A 27,624-nucleotide genomic window follows, 5' to 3' on the forward strand; every position below is an offset into this window, starting at 1 on the left:
AACCGGAATTGACCCGACAGCCGTAGCAGGAAACTTCCGGGGTCAAAGGTGACAGTTTCCGGCAAGTGGCACCTCCCTCTTCCTATTTACCCCTCCTCCTTCCTGCCCTTCAAGTAGCTTGGAAACAGGTGAGGGGTGGGGATGAGGGAGGGGCGTGCGTAGCAGACGGAGGAACCCCGGAGATGTACAGTGGGGTCGCATTTCTGAGGGGCACAAACCCATTATGTTCTGAGAACGCTGACTCGAGTTGCAAAACTTGTCTGCACGTTTCGTGGAGATAATAATCCTTTACCCTAAGTGACTATGTTTGTGAGGTTCCAGCAATGTGCAGTTTCTGAACTCCCTTGCACAAAAGCGTATAAAAAAGAATGTCAGCTCCACAAGAGCGGGGGCTCCTTTGTTCCTAATTATTTCCCCTGCAGGGTGCCTGGGGCAGAGTTACATTCCATAAATATTGGATGATGAATAAGTTTTAGAATCAAAGCTTCACCTCTCACTGGGCGAAGTTTCCTTAGCTTCCAGTTGACCCCTTTTAGCTCAGATCACCTAGTGCAACGTCATGACCTTTGGAACTTAGGGTTTTGAGTGGACATAGAGCGCACGGGGCTGGGGATGACGTTGATAAATCTTTGGGATTGGTATTTAGCACAGTTGTATAGAAGAAGCCTATTGGCCGGGCCTGTGGCCCAAACCTTTAATTCCAGCATTCTGGGAGGCTGAGGCCGGAGGATCACAAATTGGAACCCAGTGTGGGCAACTTTGACAAACCTTTTCTCTAAAAATATTTCTCTCTCTCTCTCTCTCTCTCTCTCTCTCTCTCTCTCTCAAAATGCTCGATTGTCTTGCTGATTTCTTATAATAATCTCATTAGATGGTATGCATTTATTTTACTGAGCAGCCTGGCAGCATGGAGAAAGGGATTATTAACCTGCCAAGGTTATGTAATGATAGAACTAACTTTGAAACACAAGAGGAAGGTGACCCAAGACATATTGTTGAAATACACAAAGAAAAGAACAGACATGGTGGTGATTTGTCATTGAAAAGCGAAAACCCTTAGGCGTTTTCAAATAAGTTATTTCTTGAGTCGTTTTGTTTTCCTTTGAATGAAACATTCATTAGATGTAAGTTTTGTTTTTAATTGCTAATATCTGGTTGTATAAAGCTACTCTAAGAGTTGGATGTTATAAAATAAAGACAAGAAGGTAACTAAAGCTGTGTGTCTATTTTTAAAGCAAAATAATAATATAGGTGTTCTAAAGCTATTTTAGATTTTCCAAATTACAAATGAAGACATACCCTAGTTGTTATATTCTGCAATCAGGATCAAGTTAAATAAGTGACTTCCACTTGGAAATTAAAATTTTACTGACATCCTTTGTATTTGTCCAAATTAGTGATTCTGTTTCAAGTATTTTGTCTTTTTCCTTTTTTTTATCGGTACCGGGGATCAAACTCACGACTACCTGCTTGCAAGGCAGGCGCTTATGCCGCTGAGCTAAATCCCCAGCCCCCTTGTCTTTTCAATATTATAATCTGTGTGTATTCTTCAGGTCAAAAGAGATCTTTTCCTACTTTTGAGGAAATACTGGAAATATAAGCCCCCCCCCCCATCTCCCATAAAATAAGTTCTGATGGTGACAATACAAAGATTTGTAAAACATACTCCTACCTCTACAGGATCTCACTGTCCAGTAAGGGGACTCATAATGCACAAATACAGTACAATACTGTATGGCCTTCACAACAGTAAGGAAGGTGTAGAGACTCCCCAATATGGGAGTAATGACAGAAAATTCAGGGAAGGCTTTAGGAAAGAAAGATTTTTAGAGAATAAATTTGGTCGGCAGACTAGAAGTCTCAATGCCACTTTCTTAGAGATTCTTGCAGTATTGATTTGTAGGTTGATTTCAAACATATTTTTCTTCTAATAGTATATGATGTTTAAAACTTTAATGAACACCCTTTATTAGGTATGGCAATAATATCCCGTGGTAGTAAAATCCTTTGTTCTGTATATATTTAAACATGGTTTTTCTCTTTTTATTTTGAAATCTTTATATGGTTTTTAGTTTTTCAAAAATGGATCCCTGTTCCTGTGACACTTTTGTGGCATTACCTCCATCAACAACTGATAACAGGATTATTTTTGGAAAAAATTCAGATAGACTCTGCAATGAAGTACAAGAGGTAGTTTATTTTCCTGCTGGAGTTCATAACTTGGGAGAACAGCTTAAGGTAGGTGAAATACACACAGTACTTGTTATCAATGTACTTCTTTAAAAATATCATTGTTAGAGTTTTTCGATGCAATAAAGGAGCAGAATATAAAAGTAAAAGTGGCCTTTATTCCAAGGACGTGAAAGAGCCCATAACTGGGAGCAGTCTGGGTTTTCCTCTGTTGAGGTATGGGGTCTGGGGATTATGTAACCTTTGAGGGGGGGGTGCTTAGGGGGGGCATTGATGACACCTGAGGAGCTGATTGGAATTTTCTTTGCACCCACTGGGAAAGGAAAAAAGAAGTTGTAATAGGGAAAAGAGGAAGTGACCTCAGAGTAAACATCCCCAATTTGGCCTTCCACCGCCATAATGTCCTGTAATTTATTCTAGGGCAAAACTCTTTAAATCATAAGAAGTATTTTATCATTAGGCAGAAATTTGGTAGCGATTACAAAAGTTAAAATTCAAAAGTAAAGAGTTATTTGAATTAGAAATAGACTTTTAGCTAGTTTGTAATTTTAATGATTTGGAAGAAGTTGAATCAACAACAAATTGTTAATTGAGGAAATATTTGAATGTGTTTATGTGAGAACATATTAGATAGGGTAAGGCGTGTAAAGTTAACCATTAATACTGGGACACTGTCAGCTCGGTGTGTTACTGCATGCCTGTAATCCCAGGACTCAGGAGGCTGAAGCAGGAGGATTGCTGTGAGTTCAAGGTCAGCCCAAACTACACAGTGAGACCCTTTTTTTTTTCTTTTTAAGAAGATTCGGATAATCTTTTAGGAGCTTAGAGTCTATTGTAGGAGTAGCCTATATATCCAACTAACCCTGCTATAAAGTATTATAAAGGAAATATATGCTAAATTTAAGTAAAAGCAGTATGCTCTGGCAGCAGAGGGTAAACACCTAATTAAACTAGAGATCAAGGAAAGCTTCACTAGGAATTGGGGTTTCAGCTGAATTTGATGGACAAAAATAATTCCAAAAGATGCAGAATAAAAGAAGTTATTACCGTCTGGAAAAAAATTTTATGGCTTGTAAAAAAGGTTTACTGTACTGTAGACTAACTATCAATGTGCATTTTATGTAGTTATAGTATACACATTAAAGGATCATTTTTAAAATGCATTTTAAAAACTCATTTAACATGGAAATTAAAATGAATTTCATATTATCTTTTATTGATAAGTTACATACTTTTAAAATTTTTACTCAGTATTTTTTTCTTTTATTGAGATGGTTTTTTCATTCGGCCTTCCATTTTCATTTGATCTCTGTATATTTAAATGTAGCCCGTCTTGGGAAACAGTGGCTCTCGTTCTTTTCACAGCTGTGGGCAAACCTGATGGGCCACACTCACATGATGTAGGCCTCTACATGGCACTCACATATTTAAGTGTTGCCATGGCAACACTTATGTTCTTCATCAGAAACACTTGGACTTGAGGTTTGAGAACAGCTCTTTTGTCTTGAACTCACACAAAATCATCTAAAATACTATAAGACGTCATCACTAGAAGCCTTTCTCCTGAGTTGCCGTACCCGCTTTTGTTTACTTTTCTTCCCAACTCTTACACTTTATATTTTATTGTCTCAGTTTGTGTAGAAGTCTTAGTGTGTTCAAAGTAAACTTTTTTGAATTATCTTAGAAGACAATTTGCAAATACTCAAATTAATGCTTTAGAGCTGATTTGGAATGTTTTAAAGTTAGTATTTTATTATTGAAAGTTTTTATTTACATTTCATTTATCTCCATTATGGCTATATATTCTGAATGTTGTAAATTTTGGACTTTGATAACTTTTCCTTTTTCATTTTGTGGTTGTTGTGTGACTTGTCTTCTTACAGTGTACTTATATAGAAATTGAGCAAGTTCCCGAAACATATGCTGTTGTCCTTAGTCGCCCAGCCTGGTTGTGGGGCGCAGAAATGGGAGCCAATGAGCACGGAGTTTGCATTGGGAATGAAGCTGTATGGGGAAGAGAGGAAGTCTGCGCCGAGGAAGCACTGCTGGGCATGGACCTTGTCAGGTTATTTTTCTATTATAGTTTTCCACTACAGAACTTCCTAAATTTTAGTGTTACCTCTCTTCTTTTCCTTCTCCTCCTCCTCCTCCTTCTCTTCTCCTCCTCTTCCTCCTCGTTCTTTCCCTCTTTTATTCCTTCCTTCCTTCCTCTCTCCCTTGCTTCCTTCCTTTCTTCGACTTTATAGTTTATGCCACAGATGTTTCAGAGTACCAGGATAAAATTTCATTACTTGCACAAGTATTGATTGAGAAAAAGGAAAGAGTCACAAATTATGATTGATTAGAAGCAACTAATATACAGAACTTCATTACATAGTTTACTAACTTTCACAGTAAACTCCTAGAGCTTACATTAGTATCCTCACTTTACAAATAACATACATGAGGTTCAGAGATAAAGTAACTTGCCAAAAAATTATCAACTTGGAGTTTGAACATAGATCTGTTTGACCTAAAAAACTTTGCTTCCGTGATTCCAAATGGACTTTTTGAGACAAGGTCTCCTTATGTAGTACAGGGTGGCCTTGAATTTATTTATATATCCAGGCTGGCCTCAAACTTGAAGCAATCTTCCTGCCTCAGCCTCCCAAGTGCTGAGATTACAGATGTGTGCTACCACACCTGGCTCTCAAACCGACTTGAAGAGGAAAAATTTAAGTTAGATTTTGTTTTATCTGTTAAATTAACTAGAAGGAAATTTTTACTTTGAATGTAAACAGTCTCAATACCATGAAATTATTTAAGAAAAATAAGGGAAATTTAACTTCTGAATTTTTATGTTTTTACTTTAGACTTGGTCTTGAAAGAGCAGATACAGCTGAAAAAGCCCTAAATGTCATTGTTGATTTATTAGAAAAATATGGCCAGGGTGGAAATTGCACAGAAGATAGCATGGAATTTAGCTATCACAACAGTTTCCTGATAGCTGATAGGAACGAAGCCTGGATTCTGGAGACAGCAGGGAAGTATTGGGCAGCAGAAAAAGTGCAAGGTATGAACAGTTTTTTGTAATTCAGTTAATGAAATACACCTTTAATTGTTGATAATTGTATTTGAATGTCCTTTAAGATTTATAATCCAATGTGATAAAACAAACTACAGGGAAAAATTAAACATTAGAAACAATATTCACTGACAGAGCATTATGAAGAGTATTCTTGAAAAGGGCAGCATTATTTTTAGGAATAGGAATTTCATATAAATTAAATATACTGTCTGTGGCACAACTTTTGAGTGCTTGACAGGGCTTTTTCACTTTTTAATAACCCTTTATCATTAAACTTGGGCCAGACATCAAAATTATAATGGGGAAGTGTGGAAGTGAGAAAAGAGGAGTCGGATGGGAGCTGGATAGCTTTGGGTTGGTGGCTAGAAAGATATATTGATAAAAGAGTAAAATATAAAATGTGGTATCATTAAATGCAATAAGGCAATTTGACTTTTTGAATGCTTTGCTTTTTCTTTCCCATTTTTTGTGATTATGTATTCCTCTAATTTTTCAAATGGGAAAATCAGAGATGTAAAGTGATTTAGGTTAGAAAAGGAAAGACTTGAAATTAAAATCTTTCCATCCTAAGTTTGTATCTACTTGATTTATTTGTGAGAGTAGACTATTGAGGTCCCCACTGTTGTAGTCAGGAGTTGTACACAGAGAACAACTAGGATTAGGGCATGGAGTTCATAATATTTTTATAATGGTCACCAGAAGTTAACACAAGAAATTGCAGGAAATCTATATGCAACACCAAAGACACAGATTATTTAGTCAAGAGCCTAAACCCAATGACAATGTCCCACATGAGTCCAGGTAAAAATCCAGAGCTCAGGACAATGCCTCCCACGAGTCCAACTGGAGGTCCAGAGCCCACAAGAAGGACTCACGCCAGTCTCTTTTACGGATCCGTGCCGGGAAGACCCAAGGGTCAGCGGTGGAAGCCAGAAAGTCCATGCCAGCAGGGTGAAGGAGCTGTGTTACTGGGATGAGGGTTCTACACTGGATCTGAGAAGTCACACTCACAACAAAGACCAGGGCTATCCTGAAAGGCACCACAGCCATCCTCAGCGACACAGAGGCCCCGAGCTCCTCCGATAACAAGCACAGTCAGGTACGTGCCAGGAAGCAGCGTGACGAGTTCGTTCTGGAGACCAGGCAGCACATGTCTTCCCCTCCGGAGCCAGGAAGCACTGCTCGATGTGAAGACCAAAGCTTCTCCAGGAGAACCCACAGCTCAGACAGCAACTCGTAGGAGAACCCACAATGCCTCCTTAACGTCTCAACCTTCTCAACACCTTCCTTCTTCTCCACCTATTTATCCTGGCAACTCTCCTCAGGTGGAGCATCTTCTCTCAATGCCATGCTGATGTAATCCAGCTGGCGTTAAGTTGACCACCAGTTCTCAAACCATAACACCCACTCTACAATACAATACTACAATTGTATCAGTACTTATTTGATTTTTCATGTCCATTAATAGTTGTTTCACAGGTGCATTGATATTTGGTGCATACACTTTCATGATTTCTCTTCCTCTGGGACTGTTCCCTTTACAAGGATGTAGTGACCTTCTTTGTCTCTCGTAATCAGTGTTGGCTTGAAATCCACTTTGCCTGTAAGTAGAATAGCTAATTCTGCTTTTTTTCCAGATTCCTGCCACATGAAGTATTGTTTTCCATCCTTTGACTTTCAGTCTGTGAATTTCTTTTTGAATTAAATATGTTGCTTGTATGCAGCATATTGTTGGATATTGCTTCTTTTTTTTTTTTTTTTTTTTTTTTGTCTTTTTCCTTATTATCGGTACCTGGAATCGAACTCGTGATTGCCTGCTTGCAAGCAGGCACTTATGCCGCTGAGCTAAATCCCCAGCCCCTTGTATCTTGCTTCTTGATCCATACTGCTTGTCTGTTTCTTTTGATTGGTGAATAGAGTCTACTAACATTGATAACTGATAACTGATATGTATTGACTTATCCTTGTCATATAATTTTCCTATTGATGGCTCCCTTTTTTCTCCTCTGTTTAACTGCTTGTCTTGCCTGATGCATTCATTATATTGGAGTTCACTGAATTGTAATCTTCCTTATCTCTTTCTAGAATATCCTTTGGGACATTTTGGAGTGCTGGTTTGGTGTTCATGAATTTCCTCATGTGTTGTCATGGAAGTAAATCTTATTTCACCATCAATTTTGAAAGATAGTTTTGCAGGGTACATCAATCTAGCTTGGAGGTTATTTTCGTTTAGGGCTTGAAATACTGCAAGCTCTCTTTTTCTTGAGGGTTTGTGTTGAGAGGTCTGATGTGATTCTGGTGAGCTTTCAAAAAGGCAATTTCTTTCTTTCCTCTAACAGCTTTTAATGTTCTATTCTTGTGTAGAATTTCTGCCTTGCTATAGTCACCATGCTTCTGGAGGGTCAAGCTGCCCTTCTCATGCAGTGAGTCAGGGCTCAGGCGTAAAGCACTGCTTGCTCTCTTCTTCTTGTGTGTTGTGGTTTCTCTCTTCATTCTCCCCATGGGCTTCAATGCTTACTTCAGATTGTTTCTGGGTCCCGAGGATCCTCTTCCCTCCTTCCTCTCTTCCTCATGGCTATGTTCCAGTGTCTGGACATGTTTCTCTGTTGTTCACCAGTCTGTCATCTTCTGGGAAGTCCCGAGCATAATCCTAAATATATACGTTCATTTAAAAAAGAACTAAGTTGTTAAGCTATTGAGAGTTATATATTATTAAAGTTCCTCTTTGCTGTTTTGATTCTATACATCAAGTCTTCTTTTTTGTAGTGAGGATCGCCATTAGCGTAATAACTTAATTGATTTGTATTGGAAGATTCAGTTTTAAAATGTTACCAATTTTCATTTATTATAATCTGTTTCATCTATTATGATCTCTTTAGAACAGGGTTTTACTTTTTCTGTTCCATACATTAATTTGTTAATGTCTTGTTTGTAACCTAGTGCCACAATTTTTTATTTTTTGAGACAGGATCTCTCTATGTAGTTCAGGCTGGCCTTGAATTCACTATGTAGCCCAGGATGGCCTCAAACTCACCATGATCCTACTGCCTCAACCTCCTGAGTGTAGGGGTTAAGGCATACACCACCACACCCTGCCTAGTGTCACAATATTTTTAGAAGAGTTCTCTTGCTGTTACAAACATCTTTATGATTATTTTTATGTAACTCATAGGAAAGAGTAATATCTAGAATAAATGAAGAATACCCAAAAGTCAAGAGTAAACAATCCAGCTGGGGTTTTAGCTCAGCGGCAAAAGTGCCTGCCTGGCAAGCGCGAGGTCGTGAGTTTGATCTCCGGTGCTCCCCACCAAAAAAAGAGCAGACAATCCAATTAGAAAATGGTAAAAAGATATGAAAAGTCTTCTCACTTAAAGAGGTATACAATATAGATATTAAATTAACATAGTAAATGATGTTCAGCATCATTAGCCATTAAGGAAATGTACATGAAATGTGCATGTAAGATGTTATTATATCTCTATCGGTATGGCTAAATAAAACAATGATGTCATCAAATCCTGATGAGACTCTGGAAACTGAATCATTCCCTGTAAGAATGTACTGCTAGTACATGGGTCATTCTCTAAAATAAACCATATATTAATTCACAGAACATATTTAAATAAATGCAAAAGGGTTGAAATTATCCCTTGCATGCTGTCGGACCATAGCACTATGAAATTAGAAATTAATGATAAAAGATACTGCAAAAATCCCACAAACACATGGAAGCTGAATAACATATTTTGGGGATTAAGTGGGTCACAGAGGAAATTAAAGAAGAAATTAAGCAATACCTGCAAACAAATGAAAACACAAATACAACTTACTGGAATCTGTGGGATGCATTTTGTGAAAGCTGTCCTCAGAGGAAAATTTATTGCACTGAGTCCCCACATCAGGAAAACAGAATGAATACAAATAAGTAACCTGATGTTACACCTCAAACGTCTAGAAAAAGAAGAGCAAGTCAAGCCCAAAGCCAAAAGAAGAGAAGAAATTATGAAAATCAGCAGAAATCAATGCAATAGAGACCAAAAAAAAATCCAAAAAATCAATGAATCAAAGAGTTGGTTCTTTGAAAGAATAAATAAAATTGACAATCCCCTAGCCAACCTTATTTTAAAAAGGGAAGAAAAAGCTCAAATTCATGCAATAAGGAACGAAAGAGGCGAAATTATTACAGAAATACAAAAGATCATCAACACCTATTTCCAAAACCTCTACTCTCAAAGGTTTGATAACACAGAGGAAATAGACAGATTCCTAGAAGAGTACCAAAGCTAGGTCATGAAGATGTAAAACTACTGAATAACCCAATTTCTATTAATGAAATTGAAAATGTAATTAAATCTTTACCTACAAAGAAGAGCCCAGGCCCAGACGGATTCACTGCAGAATTCTGCAAGAAATACAAAGAAGACCTAATGCCAGCACTCCTCAAACTCTTCAATGAAATTGAAAGGGAAGCAGTCCTTCCTAAATCGTTCCTAGAAGCAAATATTACTCTAGTACCAAAACCAGAGAAGGACCCAACTGAAAAAGAGAACTACAGACCAATCTCCCTAATGAACACAGATGCAAAAATCCTCAATAAAATATTGGCAAATAGGATGCAGCAAATCATCAAGAAGATCATACACCATGACCAAGTGGGATTCATCCCAGGTATGCAGGGATGGTTCAATATATGTAAATCAATAAATGTAATACACCATATCAATAGAGCCAAAAGTAAGAATCACATGATCATATCTATAGATGTAGAAAATCTTTTGATAAGGTCCAACATTCATTTATGATAAGAACCTTGCAGAAAATTGGAATAGATTGTCTTTACCTCAATATAATAAAGGCTGTCTATGACAAACCAACAGCCAATATCATATTAAATGGCCAAAAATTGAAGGCCTTTACTTTAAAATCAGGTACAAGACAAGGATGTCCCTTATCACCACTCCTATTTAATATAGTTCTGTAAATACTAGCCAGAGCAATTAGACAAGAGAGAGAAATAAAAGGTGTAAAGATAGGAAAAGAAGAAGTTAAGGTAACATTATTTGCAGATGACATGATATTCTATATAGAAGATCCCCAAAACTCCATTGAAAGACTCTTAGATATAATAAATAAATTCAGTAATGTAGCTGGATACAAAATCAATACTCAAAAATCAATAGCATTCCTATACACTAACAACAAGATCACAGAGAGAGAAATAAGAGAGGCCACATCCTTCACACTAGCAACCAAAAATTGAAATATTTAGGAATTATTTTCACGAAAGAAGTGAAAGACCTATACAGGGAAAATTATAATACACTGAAAAATGAAATCAAAGAAGATCTCAGAAAATGGAAAGGCATCCCTTGCTCATGGATAGGAAGAATACATACTGTGAAAATGGCCATTCTCCCAAAACTTTTATGCAGATTCAATGCAATCCTGATAAAAATACCATCAACATACCTAACAGAACTCAAGAAATCACTCCTAAAATTCATCTGGAGTGAGAAGAGACCTAGAATAGCAAGGACAGTTCTAAGCAGCAAAGACAAGGCAGGAGGTATCACAATCCCTGACTTGAAGTTATACTACAAAGCAACTGTAGTAAAATCAACATGGTACTGGAACCAAAACAGAGCCGAAGATCAGTGGAATAGATTAGAAGATACAACCACAACTACCAACACACTCAACTACCTTATTTTTGATAAAGGGGCCAAACATGTTCACTGGAAGAACGACAGTCTCTTTAATAAATGGTGTTGGAAAAACTGGCTCTCCATATGCCGAAAACTAAAACTAGACCCATGCCTATCACCATGCACTAAAATAAAATCTAAATGGATCAAAGATCTAAATATTAAAACAGAAACACTAAATCTACTGGAAGACAAATTGGGTAAAAACCTTGAAGACATAAGAGTAGGTAAAGAATTCATGAACAGGACTCAACCACATGAGAAATACTTCCCAGAGTCAATAATTGGGATCAGGGGCTGGGGGTTTAGCTCAGTGGCATAAGCGCCTGCCTTGCAAGCAGGCAGTCGTGAGTTTGATCCCTGGTACCGATAAAAACAAAAAAGACAAAAAACATAATAATAATTGGGATCACCTCTTATTAAAAAGTTTCTGCACGTCAAAAGAAATCTCCAGCATAGTGAAAAGAAAACCCACAAACTGGGAAAAAATCTTAGTGAACTGCCCCTCAGACAAAGGACTTCTGTCTAAAACATATAAAGAATTAAAAAAAAATCAGACCCCCAAAATTCAAAGACCCAATTCAAAAATGGGCATCTGAGATGAATAAACAATTTTCAGATGAAGAAATACAAACGACAAATAAATACATGAAAAAATGTTCACCATCACTGGTCATTAGAGAAATGCAAGTTAAAACCACACTGAGATTTCATCTCACTCCTGAAAGAATGGCCAAGATCAAGAAAACCACCAACAACAAATGCTGGAGAGGCTGTGGGGAAAAAGGAACTCTCCTGCACTGTTGGTGGGAGTGTGGACTAGGACAACCATTGTGGAGGTCAGTCTGGAGATTTCTCAGAAAGCTGGGACTGGAAGCCCCATTTGACCCAGCTATTCCACTTCTAGGCATATTCCCAGAAGAACTGAAAGCATCATACCATAGTGATATATGTGCCTCCATGTTTATAGCAGCACAATTTGTAATAACCAGATCTTGGAAACAACCTAAATGTCCATCAACTGAGGAATGGATAAAAAAGTTGTGGTATTTTTATACAACGGAGTACTACTCAGCTATAAAGAATGATCACATTGAGATATTATAAATAAATGGACGCAGCTTGAGACCATACTCATAAGTGAAATACATCAAACTCACATGTATAAATACCGAATAGTTTCCCTAGTGTAAGAAATGATAAGAATACCAAAAAAATGTGGTAATCATGATTCCCAATCATATTGGTTTGAAGCCATATAATGTTTTTACTCATTAATTGCAAAGGTTTTAACCTGGGTTGTTTGATTTTAGTATTGGTGATAGTACAAATAGCTATTTTGAAGAAAACAACACATCATAAAAGCTAGTATTGATTTAATATCATCTTGTTTTGAAGTTCCATCAAGCTGTTGTACATCTGTTTCCACTGTTTTTAACATGTTGTATCTTACTATATTTTACTATATGCGATAGTATAAACAAAATTTTTTATAGGCAAAGAGATAATATAGAAACTGTTGTTCGTTTTCTGTTAACTGGTTCTAAATACCCTGTAATTCTTTAATTCTCTTAAATGGCTTCACACTGTGTTGATATGCTTGATGCTACAATATACGAAGTTATACTCAAATAATTCAAGGAAAGAGGCACTATGGTGATTACTATTATGTTAGATTATCTGGGGGTGAAACACAATGATGCTTAAATTGTTCGGTTCTGACCTGTGTTGTTCTGTTACAATGTCCTCTTTTATCTCAATCTCCACCCTTTTTTAAAAAAATTAATCTATTTTTAATTTTTTTAATTAAGGGAAAACTAAATTTAAAAATAGCAGGATATATTATAGTAACTTTTTTGTTTTCCTATTAACCTGATTTGAACCCCAGTATTGCTCTCCCCATCTTGTTCTGTCTGATTATACTATATTCTATTTTGTTTGGTAATATCAAGTTTGAGGGTATAGGCAACCACTTTGAAGGCAGTAAGATTTACTATGATGCCCATTATGGTTTGACTATTATCTTCTTTTGAAGTCCTGTAAGGTCTCCAGTGTAGGTTTTATTGGTCTTGTACTGTACTGTTTTGATCAGTTCTATTATACCTGATGATATAGGCAACTCTTTTTAAAATAGCAAGAGGCACAATGGTAACCATTTTTGATCACCTGGTATTCTATTTTTACATCATGAACTATGCCCATCCTTCTGTTCTAACCGACTCTGTTCTGTTTAGTCACGTTAGGTTTTATTCTCTTCAAAAAAAGTAGTAAGGACTGTGGGAGTAAAAAAAACCCCAAAAGTGTAATTGTTATTGTAAGAAAGAGAGGAAAGGAAGGTGGTCTAAGGAATATAACTGCATGTTTGAGTGTGTAGGATGGAAAACCGTATTACTGAGCTTTTGTTGGATCATTGAACGGAACTGTCTGTACTCTCACTGTATGAATGCCCACTTTATATGCTTTAATTTTATAATTTGGACAACCATATCTAAGATGACAATGTGTAACCTATTAACTAGTGATTTCTTACTGTATTTTTTTTCTTGAAATTCTGTATTATTTGTACCCTGTTACTGATTTGTTTTTTTATTTCCTTTTTTTTTCTCTTTAAATAAATAAATAAAAAAGAATGTACTGCTAGCTACTCTGGAAGACAGTTTGGCAGTATTTTAAAAGAATTAAACATATAAGTGATCCAGCAGTTGCACTCCTGTGCCTTTATAGCCCAGAGAAACAAAAATTTAACATCACATAAAAACCTGTACACAAATATTTATTCTTATTTTTCTATGGCAACTCAAGAAGTGGGAATAACTTAGATGTCCTGGAGTGAATTAGTGATTTGGGATTGGAGATAAGTGAGTTTGGCCATAAAACAACAACGTGAAGGAGTTTTGGTAGTAAAAGTTTTCTTTGTTGACTGTGTCAGTACCAGTATTTTGCTATTGTTACTATGCTATAGTGTTGCCAGATGCTATTTTGTGGGGAATCTAAGTAAGGGGCACTTAAGATCTCTCTGAATTAGTTCTCATAACTGCTTCATTATGTACAATTTTCTCAAAAAGTTTGATTTAAAATTAATAGATCTTTTAGAACATATAATAGAGGCATACAAAATTTTAAAGACTAAAATTCTACTTAAATAGTTATTAAAAACCATACCATGTAGGTAGATATTTTATGTTAAATGTAACTTTTATTTCCTGTACTTTCTCTCTTTGAAAATAGAGGGTGTTCGTAATATTTCTAATCAACTGTCTATAACAACCAAGATTGATCGGGAGCACCCACACCTGAGGAGCTATGCTAAGCAGCAGGGTTGGTGGGACGGTAAAAAAGAGTTTGATTTTGCTGGAACGTATTCTTATCTTGACACCGCAACGATGTTGACTTCATCGGGCAGATACTGTGAAGGCTATAAGCTTCTAAATAAACACAAAGGTAATGTTAGCATTCAAATACCAGAATGAAAAGGTACACTTTGTGAGTTATAATGTAGGGGTAATAAAATATGTTTTGAGAAATTATATTTAGTAAATATGTAATTTTATTTAAACTGAAAGCATTGTGCCATTGTAAACTATTTTTTTAGATATGCGAAGTATTGTCCAATTGCGAAGTATATGATTCTTTGTGAAAAATCAAGTTTAGATTTTAACCCTTAGATACTTAAAAATTTTTATTAATATTCTTTAGACAAAATTGGGATTACTTTTCTTCTCAGAATCCATTAAGGTATGTGGCAGACTTCTTTGAATATTGCTGCTATTCTTACTTATCTTTTGAGAGTATTCTTTTTGATTATTTTCTTATGATAAAAGTTACATCTAGAACTAATTAACAAGACAAAGCCCATTTGTATTTCTATTCTCTGAATATCTAGTATGATACATACTCAGATTTTACTCCCAATTTCCTTTCCAAATGGGAAATGTGCTGTAATAAATCTATAAGTAACTGCCGTTGAAAACATTTAAATTAAATGGGTTCACATGTAGTTTTTACACCTACTGTGTCTCTATTATTATGACATATACCATTCCTAATGCTTAGGATAATTGGATGAAAGAAATAAAAAAATGAGAAATAATTATAAATTAATTAGCTACCATATCATAATAAGTCTGTCATATTTAACTATGAAATAACCAAAGTATAGATAAAATGAATGTGAGTATAGTAATGGGTGCATCTCACATGAAACTTATCTTTTCCAAGTGTGAAGTACAGTTCCTGTAGCCTTCTGCAATTTACCAAAAGAATAAGTGTCTGTCCAACAGTTTTATAGAAAATTGTCTACTAGTACATTATGGTTAATTTTTCCTATAATTTTTCTATGTAGAAGAGCCTACCTAGCTTTTTTCAACTATTCCTACCTGATAGCTATTAGCTGTGCTGCATGTATATCCAAATTGCATCTATATTCATTCATGTATTTTAAATAACTAGTTTAAATTGCAATGAAATTGCACCCTGGGTTTTGCATTCATTTACTGAACCCTGCCGCAGCCATCTCAATACTTATTCAGTGCTTGCTAGTGGATTACTTATAGCTGTCCCACTCAAGAGATCATGTAAATCCTCCTTTCATTTTGAGAATTGTAGGTTTTGAATACAGAAAACATTTTTTGTAATACCTATATTATCACAGTGTTATGGTTCTGACACTGTTTTTATTAAAACTTGCCATTTATAGGAATTTAGACTTGAATCATTTTAAAGTCTCCCTAGGTGCTAAAGCTATGTGCCTGATAGATAGGTGTGGATTGGAGGTTTTATTGCTGAGTTTTAATATTTTTAGATGTAATACTGCCCCTTTTTTCTTTCTGTGTTTTTCAAAATTAACAATGATAAGACTCTTGGTACAAATTATTTGTAAATTCAGTATGTTATTTTTCTTGAACTTTAAGTGCTGACTATATTTTAGAGAAACTACATAAAATCATGTAGACTTAAATGAATCTATTGTTGTTAACATAAAATAATCAGTAGCTCGCATGATTAACTGAGAACAGAACATTAGATTATTTCATATGGAAGTCAATTTTAATTTGAAATATCACAAAATCATAATTTAGGTATAGACTTGGAGCCTTTTAATTGCATATTACCATGGGATAGAGGAAGATTCTTGCTTTTCATGTTCTCTTTGTCTTTGTGAGTTACTTAACTTTTTATTCCTTTCTTGTAAGTCTTAGAGATTTTTTTGTTTTTCAGTAGAGAATATTAAACCCAGAACCTTCAAAGCCAGCTATATCCATAGGCCCTTGCTTTAAGACAAGTTGTTACTAAGTATCTAAGTTGCCTATTTATTTCACTTAAGAACATTATTTCAAGATGTATCCATTTACCTAGAACTGTCTCAAATTTATCCTTCTTTATGACTGAGTAGTACTCCATTGCATTAAAAAATTGTATCTTCTTTATCCATTCATTCATTGATAGGCTGATCATAATGCAAGTTAAATAGTTATATTCTTTTAAAAATTTTTGAAAATACTATATTTCATTCTATGTCCTAAGAATTATTATATTGAAAATTTAACCTAAATTTTGTTAACTATAAGCTTATATAATCTTATTTCTGTAATACTGTTATTTCATGTTAAAAGCCCAGTTGGAGGGCTGAGGATTTATCTCAGTGACACAGTGCCTGCCTGGCAATCATGACGTCATGAGTTCAATTCCTGGTACAAAAAAAAAAAGGCCCAGTCAAGCCTTTTCATACTGCTATTTACCATACAATATTGATTCTCATTTTAAATGTATTTCTTTTAATAGCTAATTTCAGTACTAGTTACCTTTAAAAATGAGTATTTATTGTATTCATTCAAAGGAAAACTTTTAAAACTATTTTGAACTTCTCAGAAAAGATCATCTTAACTGTGATTACTTCAGTTGTCAGATCAGGAGACTTTTACTTCATATCTCTCTAGATAGATGTAAAGATAGATGTAAATTATAGAGATAGAGATACATGGATACTGTACATAGATACAAGTGGTAACTTGTTCCACAGTTTTGGGGAAGATGGCCCTGGTCATGTTCATCACTCAATCCAGAGTTCACAAATGGAAGCAAACTTTTGCCAAAGACTTTTTTTTTTGGTGCCAGGGATCAAACTCACAACCTCACCCTTGCCAGGCAAGTGCTTATGCCACTGAGCTAAGTCCCCAGCCTGCCAAGGGCTTTCACTCATGAACAGAAGCATTCTTGGCTGTATATCCACTGTATATCCCCAATGCCTAGGATGGCACTTGAACCTTAATAGAAACTAAATAAGTACTTGTTGAATGAATGAAAACCAAGAAGAAAAATCCCATCCTGTCTTTAAAGAGTTTATAGTTTAATGACAGAGGCAGGACTGATATAGAGAAAAGATTAGGAATGCGTATAGATAGAAAGGACAAGGCCATTTCAGCTTAGTTTAGAACTAACTTTTAATTTGAAGGAGTTTTAATTTGATTCAGGAGAAATGGGGAGTGTTAAGTTTTGCAGAAGAGAATTAATGATACGTGTGTGTTGCTGGGGAGACAGCTACTTTTGGCAAACGCATTTAGTAAGGTAAGATTATTTTTTGTCATGGTTGCTCCAAACCATAGCTTGGTGAATATGTGAAGCAAAGAACAGAGGTATCTGATGATATCAATTTATTTTGAATTTTTGTTGTTTTCTAAATATTGAATTCTGAATTCTCTATAACCAGAGATACATTGTGTTTACTAAAGAGGTAAAATAAATTTTCTATCTATTTTTTCTTTAAAAAGTATTTAAAATACTAGATTTTAAATGTGAAAACATAAAGCAATATAATCACATGCAGTATTTCACCGCACAGAATAAATGTTTAAGCTTTGAAAGTAGTCCAGCAGGATTATGCATTCCCAAATTCATGAGTTTTGTCTTCATTCCTTTTCAGGTTCCAAATCACACTTTCACATAAAATTATGTGTCAGAAATTATTATAGGAAAGATGATGTGTTATTTTGTAAAACTATGTTGTATAATATTGGAAACTAAGTACAATATTCTTTTAATAATTTGGCTCCTGAATGAGTGGAGTCAGATAATATCATGTTAGTGATATCACTGACTCTTTGCTAACTAAATGTACATCTTTAAAGGAGCTGAGGCTGTGGGTCAGGAGCAGAACACTGGCCTTCCTGCAAGAGTGCTTGGATTCAATCCCCAGCGCCATAAAGAAAAAAAGCCTTAAAATTTTTTCTAAGTGGAAAGGAGTTGAGTACATTCTTGCAATATTTATTCTTTCTGAGAAAGTTCTTACTTATTATAGTAGTCTTCAGATTTTCCATGATTTGTATTTAAAAGAAAGTATCTTTATGATCGTGAGGTACATCTAATTGCAGTTGACATATTACCAGTAAAAAATCAGCTTGTATTTGCAAGGTATTAATATACAATGACATATTTTATAGTTTTAAAAATTATTTCCTAAGAAATATGTAAGTATATGTAAATACTTACATCACAGACAATACTTATATTAGTGCCCAAATCCAAGAAACAGAAAGTCTAATTTTGAAAGAATTGGAATGTGAAGCCAGGCATGGTAATCCCAGCACTCAGGAAACTGATGCAGGATTGCTGTGAATTTTAGGCCAGGCTGGGCTACATAGTGAGTCCAAGGCCAGCCTGATATACATAGTGAGACCCTGTCTCAAAAAAACAAAACAAAACAAACAAACAAAAAACAATTGAATAAAACAATTGAATTGGGCCAACCCTTGCCACTACACTTTTTTTTTAACTAGGAAACAAATTCACAACCTCGATCTTGCCAGGCAGGCACTATGCCACTGAGCTATATCCCCACCCTGTCACTACACCTCTTAAGGTGAACAGCGAAAGCGGGGGAGGTGGAGGTGGAACAGCACCTGTCAGCCAAGTGTTTGGTGGAGCTAACACTCACCCACTGCAACACGGTGCGTTACATCCTTCCTAGGCAGTGGCAGCTGCTTCTCGCTTGTCTCAGAAGCTCTTGAGCCAAAGCAGCAGAATCACACAGGATACTTGGAAAATGAGGTACTGGAAGTCACACAGCACATGCCAAAAATATGGTGAAAGTAAATGAAAACTTGGTGAAATTCATCACCATCAAGAATAAATGTGCGAGTGGCAAACTCCTAAGATAAGCAGCCCACAGCTGACTTCCAGAACCATCAAGTCCTCACCTCCTTTATCCTTTCCCCCCTCTCTCCCTCCCCTGCTCCTTTCCTTCCCTTCTCTTCACAACAAAACCTGGCAAAAAGACCCTGTATCACTGCAAGGCAAAGCCACAGCGAAGTTCAGCCTAGCTTTTGGCATGCCTTATGAATTAAGGCAAGTGCAGCGGTTGAAAAGCAGCCAAATGCACAGGTATTAGGCTGATTAGAAAATGTTCCATTTCCCTTAATTCAGCAAAGGCATTCAGTGAGAATGCAGTTGCCAAAATCAATGACTTGGACACTATCACAGTGTGTGCATCCTGCGCCTCTCTGTCTCTCACCGCTAGTGTCTGGAGTTTCCTCTCCTGTGGCTCTGAAGAGTCTTTTGGACAGATCACTGAACACTGGTATCCTGCAAGAAGCAGGTTAGGAGTCGCCGACTTCCTGCTGCTCTGCCTTCACGTGTGTCAGTGCCTGGAGCACCAGCAGAGTCCTTTTGGGCTCAAGACACACGCATAACCAGGACAGAAACTGTCAAGTACAACATCAAATAAATCCGCAGGGCACCTGACCCCCAGAGGACACCTTGTACAGCTCTCCCTGGGCAGCTGAGTTCGAGGTGCCGCAGGACCATCACAGGGCTGTGGCTGTCTCCCCACACTGGTCTGCTTCGCTCACCTCTCTGAGGCAGCACCAGATGACCAGAGTCATGAGGCAGAAGCTGAGGGGCAGCACTTTCCATGGGGACAAAGGACTAATATCTAGAATATATAAGGAACTAAAAAAAATCATTAGATCCCTGTCCCAAATTTAAAGATCCAACCCAAAAAAGGGCATTCTCAGATGAGGGAGTGCAAACAACCAATAAATACATGAAAAAATGTTCAGCATCACTGGCCCTTCAAGAAATGCAAGTTAAAACAGAACTGAGATTTTATCTCACTCCCAAAAGAATTTCTGTCATTTAAGAAATGAACCATTAACAACCGCTGGTGAGGCATTAGGGAAAAAGGAACCCTTTATTATTGGTGGACTGTGAACTGGTATAGCCACTGTGGAAGTCAGTATGGGGATTACTTCAAAACTAAAGATAGAAATTCCATTTAACCCAGCTATTCCTCTTATAGGCATCTTCTCCAAAGACTTAAAAGACATCATGTCCCAGTGATACATGCATACGTATGTTTACAGCAGCATAATTCATAATAGCTAAATCATGGAAGCAGCCTAGATGTCTATCAACAGATGAATGGATAAAAGTGGCATTTATACACAGTGGAGTACTACTCTTCCATAAAAAGAATAAATTTGAGTTATTTGTAGAAAATGGATGCACTGTGAGACCATAGTGTTGTGATGTAAATCAGACATACAAGTTTAATATTGAAAAATATATAAGCTCAGTATATAAATTGCAAAATGAAAGACAGATGATAGGAAAAAAGAGAAAACAACTATTATAATCCAGCGTGGACAAAATCCAGCATGGTATCTAAACATGTACCTTGATTTAGTATATTTGTCTTATGTATTTTATATGTTCCTTGACCTCGTTCCTAGGAACTAGGCTGAGAACATATAAATTAGTCTGGTTGAATCTATAAGTATGATAATATTGTAAGGACTTATAAATAAATGAATCTGATGCTAGCAAAAAGGGAGGCAATAAAGGAGAAGAGGAGAAAAAAGAATTGAGACATGTTAAGTACACGTACCCATTCCCCACAAAGAATGTAATCATTATGGACTGCAGATATGTACCAGTAAACTTTAAAAAATTATTTCCTAGGGAGCATAACTTTTGAAACTATGATGGAAATTCTCCGAGATAAACCAAGTGGCATTAATATGGAGGGAGGATTCCTGACCACTGCGAGCATGGTTTCTGTTTTACCTCGAGACTCCAACTCTCCTTGCATTCACTTTTTCACGGGGACTCCTGATCCTGAGAGGTGAGCTCACAAAGTACTGTAAACGGCAAGACCCTGGGAGAGGGGTAAAAATCATTAATATGTGGATTATTTTGCCTAAGGGTTTATTATACAAATAGTGTAATAACTTTTTGTGTATTTTTTGTTTAGATTTTAGTAACTTTCAAATATATATAACTTGTTCTTATTTTTTATGAGGAGAAAATGTTAATAGTTTCTAGTATGCAGTTATCCTGACTTGTCTTTCTGGCGAATATATTTAGCACTGTGAAGAAAGTTGATAGCTTTTCTTACTCAGATTTCAGATTTGCAATATTAGATGATTAATAGCAGCTACTAAATAGGTTAAATGATGTAAAACAAAATATCAATTGTTTGTTACATCTTTAGGACTTTTACAGACTACCTTGATTTAAGTCATTAATATCTCTTATAAAACTTAATGCACATTTCACTTAAAAATGATTTCATAAGCTGGGTCTAGTGATACATGCCTGTAAGCCTTTACTTGGGAAAGTAAAGCAGCAGGATTATGAATTCAAGCCCAACCTGGACTACAGAGTTCAGGTCAGCTCGGGCTACAGAGTAAGACCCTGTCTCAAAAAGTTACTTATATTCATTATCCATCAATCTTTCATATGACTAAAGATATTTTCAAGACGACAGAATGAAACCTGTGTCCTCTTAACCAACAGTGGTGCTGATTTTCACCCCAAATTGTAGTCCTCAAACTCGAACATTGAGAGTTATTCTTACTCTAGGAGATACTACTAGGTTATTGACAGTGCTTATAAAATGTCAGACTGTCGATTAGGGATGTAAGCTAAATAAAGGATCATCTCTTGCCCTGAATGAGATTCTAATCCAACAGAGGAGACAGACATGAACATAACTAATATGCTAGGAATGCATTAGTATGTAACATTATTGACAGAAACTTTTAATTGTTGGGAGACTTAGAATAATGCTGGGTAGATTTTATATGTTGACATGCCAACTTCATAAAAACTCTTTCTCCTAGATCTGTCTTCAAGCCTTTTATCTTTGTGCCACATATTTCACAATTGTTGGATACCTGTTCACCAACATTTGAACATGAAGACCCAGTTAAAAAGAAGGCAGGCCGTAAGCCTGACAGAAGGCATCCACTCTACCTGGAACACCAACAGGCACTGGAAGCAGTTGATAATAATGAGGTATGATTATACCGTTTGTTGTGTCAATCAGAGTAGTTTAAAATATGATTCAATTTGTATCTTGAACCTTGAACCTTGGAGTGTCAGCTCTTTCTTCATGTAAAAAGAGATTTAGGAATTATTTAGAAGCACAGATTATAGTAGACCTGGGTTATACATATATATATATATATATATATATATATATATATATATGTATATTCTTTGTTTAGAAAAATGTGGGCTATGATTCTTAGGGAAATTTAATATTTTAAACATAATAACAATAGCTAACATTTATTGAGCACTTATATAACTATTTTATGTGGATTATTCCATTTAACCTTTAGAACCGTTTTATGAGGCAGGTAACTGTTATTGTCCTCAATTTATTTGTAAGGAGTCTGAGAGTAGGAGACATTAAGAAGGGTAAGGACAGATGAAAAGGAAATGGAAGAGGTCTCTAAAGGACTCCCTGCACTAAAGAAAAAGTTTAGCCATCTCTTCTCACCTACTTCTGCTGCTTTTCTTTCTTTGCTTTTCTGTTACCTTTCTTGCCTGTAATTCCATTTACTTTGTCAGGGACATACACTTACATTCGGCTTACATTTAGATGAATTAGTGTTCCTCTAGTGATTTATTTTTACCCGTAGTATGGTTGAGTCATTGCTGTGTGTGGTTCCCCCTTGACTGTTTTGCTTATGCTTAAAGGACGCTGCCAGACCCCTATTTGCTAAGAATTCCTGGTGCTGGGACCAGTTTGTTTTCACTTCTTGCCCCCAGTCTAAATGCTTACTTGTAACTTGTTGGCATGAAGTGGCGGGCACTTACTGGTCCACAGGTTAGGTCTTAGCTAGCCTAGTGGCTGGGCTTAGCCTCCAGACTCAAACCGGTGCAGCCAGTGAGGAGCGCTCTGATCCTGCACCAAGGCCAGGCCCCGGGTGTATTTCAGGGCTTCAGCTCTGTCCTCTCACTCCCCGCAGAGCAGCCTCCACACACCCTCCTGCTGGCACAAGCATTGTTAGCCCTTTTCTCTTATACTGCTTCTGAGGGGTGAGTTTTGTAGGCTTAGTATTAAATAGGTTAAACTAAATTGAATTGCCATTTGACTTTTTTTTTGCAAAGTAATATTGAAATAAAAACTCAAAAGCTGGTACTATTTTAGGCTTTATTTAATAGGCATTAATAGTTGATTGGGAATATAAAATGGAGGAAAACTAATGGAAGTGTGAGAGAAGCATTAAAGAGCTGGATTTTAGTTCTAGCTTTATAAATACCAACTTTTGTGTTTTGGGGAGAGTTAATTCTACTAGTAGTATTAATTTACATCTCTTGATTACTAATGACATTGAAAATCTATGTTTATCGCTCAGATTTCCTTTTAAATGCCATGGCTGTTTTTTCTTAGCTATTTCTTGATTGTGGGTCACTTTTGGTTGTTACATCTAAGAGGCAAAAACATAAACTCTATTACATTGCGTTGTTTTTAAGTGGGGGGAGTTGCTGTGTTGCCCAGGATGATCCCAAACTCCTCGGCTCAAGAAATCCTCTAACCTCAGCCTCCCAAGGAGCTGGGATTACAGGTATAGTATAGATTACTATGCCTAATTTATACTGTAAATTTTTAAAATCTCAATTTATTGACAGTTAACACTTTTTCTCAGACCAAAAAAAAAAAAAAAAAAAAAAAAAAAAAAAACTGAATCAGTTACATTTGTTAAGTCTTTTCCTTTAGGACATCTTGATGTCATAGTCTAAAAGATCCGCCTTGCCTCAAAATGAATATAGCTCCTGGCCAGGGATTTAGCTCACTGGCATAAGAACATGCCTGGCAAGTGTGAGGTTGTGAGTTTGATCCCCAATACCACAAAAAATAAAAATAAAGATGAATATAACTTCTCTATTCTTTCCAATATGTTTTAAAAATTATTTTGATCTTTAGTTCATCTGAAATTTGTTTTGTGTGTATCATTAAATATTATATCTAAATGTAATTTCCAAAAAGATCATCAATTATCCCAATAACATTTACACACAAAATTTATTTTTTCTCCTGATATGAAATGCAGTTTTTCATACAATTGTATGTAGATAAAATTACATACAATTTCATATTGAAGTCTATGTTAAGAATCTTTATTTTGTAGCATCCTGCTCATAACTGAAACTTTAAAAATTACCTTCCCTTTTTTCTCATAGATAATAACTTTTATTATCTATATTGTTCGTTTCTTCTTTAGGTACCCTAAACTGATAGTGGAGATTGCCAACAACTTAAAAATTGTTCCTTTCTGGGCTGGGAGGGCCAGTGGCTCAGAGGTAGAACAGCTGTCGTCTGCTTGTGTAAGGCTCTTTCTGGGTTTGGTCCTCAGAACTGCAGAAAAGCAAAGAACAAAACAAAAAATGGTCCTTTTTGTAAGAGTCATGAGTCTTTGTTTTTCTTTCTTGAAACAAGGAGCAAGTGAGAGATAAAATGTCTATTGTTTTAGCTGCTTTTTCCGTGAACATCACTCATCTCCTTCCTTAATCTCATAAAATTATTCTTCAAAATAGAGATTAACTTTTCCATGCATAATTAATATCATGTTCTCCTTTGTCCGGTTGTTTACTTTCTTGCTTATTCGTACTATATACTCTTTTTTTTTACTAAAAATAACTACTAACTTTCCTTATCAATGCATAACTATCTAGAGCAATGATTTTTTCCCCCAAAGAATTTCATTTATTCTGTATCAACAGAATAGGAGAAGTAACCAACCAGGAGTAGAAACCAGAGTGAACAAACCTTGTTTATGGAGGTGGGTTGGAATTTAGTTAGATTGATAGAGTGTATTTATTTTTATACTTTTAATCATTCAGGAAAAAGCCAAAACAATGTTGGACAATATGAGGAAGCTGGAGAAAGAACTATTCAAAGAGATGGAATCAATCCTGCAAAACAAGCATCTTGACATGGATAAAACTGTTAATCTCTTTTCTCAGTGTGCAAAAGATGAAATTACAATTTACAGATCAAATATTAGTTCTTAATGATTATATAAATGGTTAGAAATCTTCCTCAAAGCTAGAATTTATTGCCTTGGTACATGATATATACCTACTTTGAGCACATTTGATTATTCTTGAATAGTATACAAGTAATAGTTTGATAGATGAAATATATAATCTACTGAAATACCAAGAAAGAAAACATTGAAATCAAACATATATGGAATAGCTGGTTGTAACTTTAGGTAATGTTATTTATTTTAGCTACAGTGACTATTTTTTTGTCATAATGATTAAGTATTTGACTCTGCATAAAGCATGAAATGTTAACAAGATGTATCAATTTGTTTATTATATCTAGAACTCAGATTTTTAGTATTAAAAATATCTCCAATGGTGAGTTTTTTTTTCTTGTTTTAGGCAAACATTAACCAGGTTTAAGAAGAAAAATTTCCATACTTACACATTGTCTTTGTCATTATAGTACACTAATTCTGCATATGCCATTTTACGAAATCCAGCAAACTGTCATTATCTGACCAGTGAACTTATAGTTCTAGTCAGTCTGCCTCCTTCCCTACCTCTCTTCCCTTGGGAACCACGAGATCAACACCTGATCTTTTTATTGTTTCCACAGTATGGCTTTTTTCAGAATTATTATACGTTTGGAATCACTCAGTAAGTAGCCTTTTCAGATTTTTTTTAACTTACTTGTAATGTATACTTAGGATTCTCCAATGTCTTTTCAGAGCTTGTTAAGCTCTTTTCTTTTTAGCACTGAATAACATCCTCTAGTCTGAAGGTACCACTACTTGTTCTTGGCTATGTCCAAATTTTGGCAATTATGAATAAACCTAAAAATACTCACATGTAGTATTTTGTGTGGCTGTAAGTTTTCAATTCATTCTCAGTGAATAGCAATGTACATAAATAGCCAGATTGTATGTTAAGAGTATGTTTAGTTTTTTAAGAAATTGCTCATCTTCCAAAGTGGCTACCATTTTGTTTCCCCACCAATAATACTGTTCCACATCCTTGTGGGCATTTGCTGTCATCAGGGTTTTGGACCTGGCCACTCTGACAGGTGTGTGATTGTCTCTCATTGTATTGTATTGTTATTTTTAGATAGGGCCTCCATGCATTGCCCATGCTGGTTAAGCTCCTGAGCCCAAGTGATCTTTCTAGCTCCTCCCAACCCCCCATAGCTGGGACTCAGGGCACACACTGCTGTACCCAGCTGTTTCTGATTTCAATCTGCAATCCCTAATGACATGTGAGCATCTTTTCATATGCTTATTTGCCATCTGTACATCTTCTTTGATGAGGTATCTGTTCAGATCTTTTGCCCATTTTTAATCAGTTCATTTTCTTATATTGTTGCTAAAGCTCTTAAAGACTTATGTTAAACTCACAATCCTTAGCAAATACCTATAAGATCCTGCTAATCTACCGGCCCCCAGCTATACTGTATTACATTTTCACCACTGCTTTTTGGTTGGCAGTTTGTTTGAACCATGCTGCTCTTTCAAGTTTTGGAATGCTCAGGACTTCCTCATGGCTATATTCTCTCCTTGTACCAATCCTCTCATGTATGTCATTTATTTAAGTGGTTCTTTACATCTTTTAGAGTTTTGGAAGACGTGAGGCCCTTAGGGCTATTTTCCTTACACTACAGGTCAGGTCTTTCTTAAATACTCTTGGAGCCATATGTGATCCTGATCACAAGTTAATTATACCTTTAGCATCTGTCTTCCATGGTAGAATAGCTCCAGGAGTCATGTTTGTCCTCACTAGTGTGTGCTCAATGTTCAATACTGTGTCTGGCATATGCTAGATACTCAGTAAGTATTCATTAAGTGAACATTCAAGAATAGTGATAGAAAGAATTTACACAGCCCTCTTCTCTGCCTATGAAAATATAAAGTAGAGAAAGCCACGCATGATGGTGCATGCTTATAATTGCAACACTTTTGGGAGGCTGAGGCTGCAGCACTGCTATGAGTTTGAGGTCAGACTGGGCTACATAGTAAGATTTTTGTCTGAAACATACAGCTATAAAAATAAGATAGCCTTTGATAAAGCTTATTCACTCTGGTGCCTCTTTCCATATTAAAAATGAAAATAACTCACCACATACAAACAAAAATTCTTATAAGGATATGTTAATTTATAAAACAAAGCTTGAGAAACTTCCACTCTGTAAATCCAATATGGCATTTGGGCTGTGAATACATTGTGGGTAATGACTGCCTTCAGATATATTTTAGAAAATTCAGTGGTTTCCTAAATTTTGTCCATTGTACCAGTAAAAAATATAGTAGCTGAATTAGGCTTTTTTGGGGTCAGTCCATAAATCACGTCTTAGTTACCTTTTCATTGTTGAAACAAAATACAAAGTTTCAC

General features: G+C 35.9%; 1 protein-coding gene across 2 annotated transcripts; it reads left to right on the forward strand.

Moving 5' to 3' along the window:
- The first annotated feature begins 14 nt into the window (after positions 1 to 14).
- Positions 15 to 26,094, forward strand: Scrn3 (secernin 3). 2 transcript variants are annotated; one of them, XM_003478590.5, is made up of 8 exons: positions 15 to 128; positions 2,073 to 2,238; positions 4,074 to 4,255; positions 5,043 to 5,242; positions 14,191 to 14,403; positions 20,917 to 21,079; positions 22,080 to 22,254; positions 25,093 to 26,094. In XM_003478590.5, exons 2-8 carry the CDS (start codon positions 2,083 to 2,085, stop codon positions 25,261 to 25,263), a joined length of 1,260 nt encoding a protein of 419 aa, XP_003478638.1. In that variant the 5' UTR covers positions 15 to 128; positions 2,073 to 2,082; the 3' UTR covers positions 25,264 to 26,094. The 2 variants fall into 2 exon arrangements, with proteins under 2 accessions (XP_003478638.1, XP_063115396.1); XM_063259326.1 differs by lacking the exon at positions 14,191 to 14,403 and having other exon boundaries at positions 19 to 128.
- Positions 26,095 to 27,624: the final 1,530 nt, after the last annotated feature.

Source organism: Cavia porcellus, unplaced genomic scaffold (assembly GCF_034190915.1).
Source record: "Cavia porcellus strain 051 isolate PalLab524CR breed Dunkin Hartley unplaced genomic scaffold, mCavPor4.1 scaffold_12, whole genome shotgun sequence".
Lineage (NCBI taxonomy): Eukaryota > Metazoa > Chordata > Mammalia > Rodentia > Caviidae > Cavia > Cavia porcellus.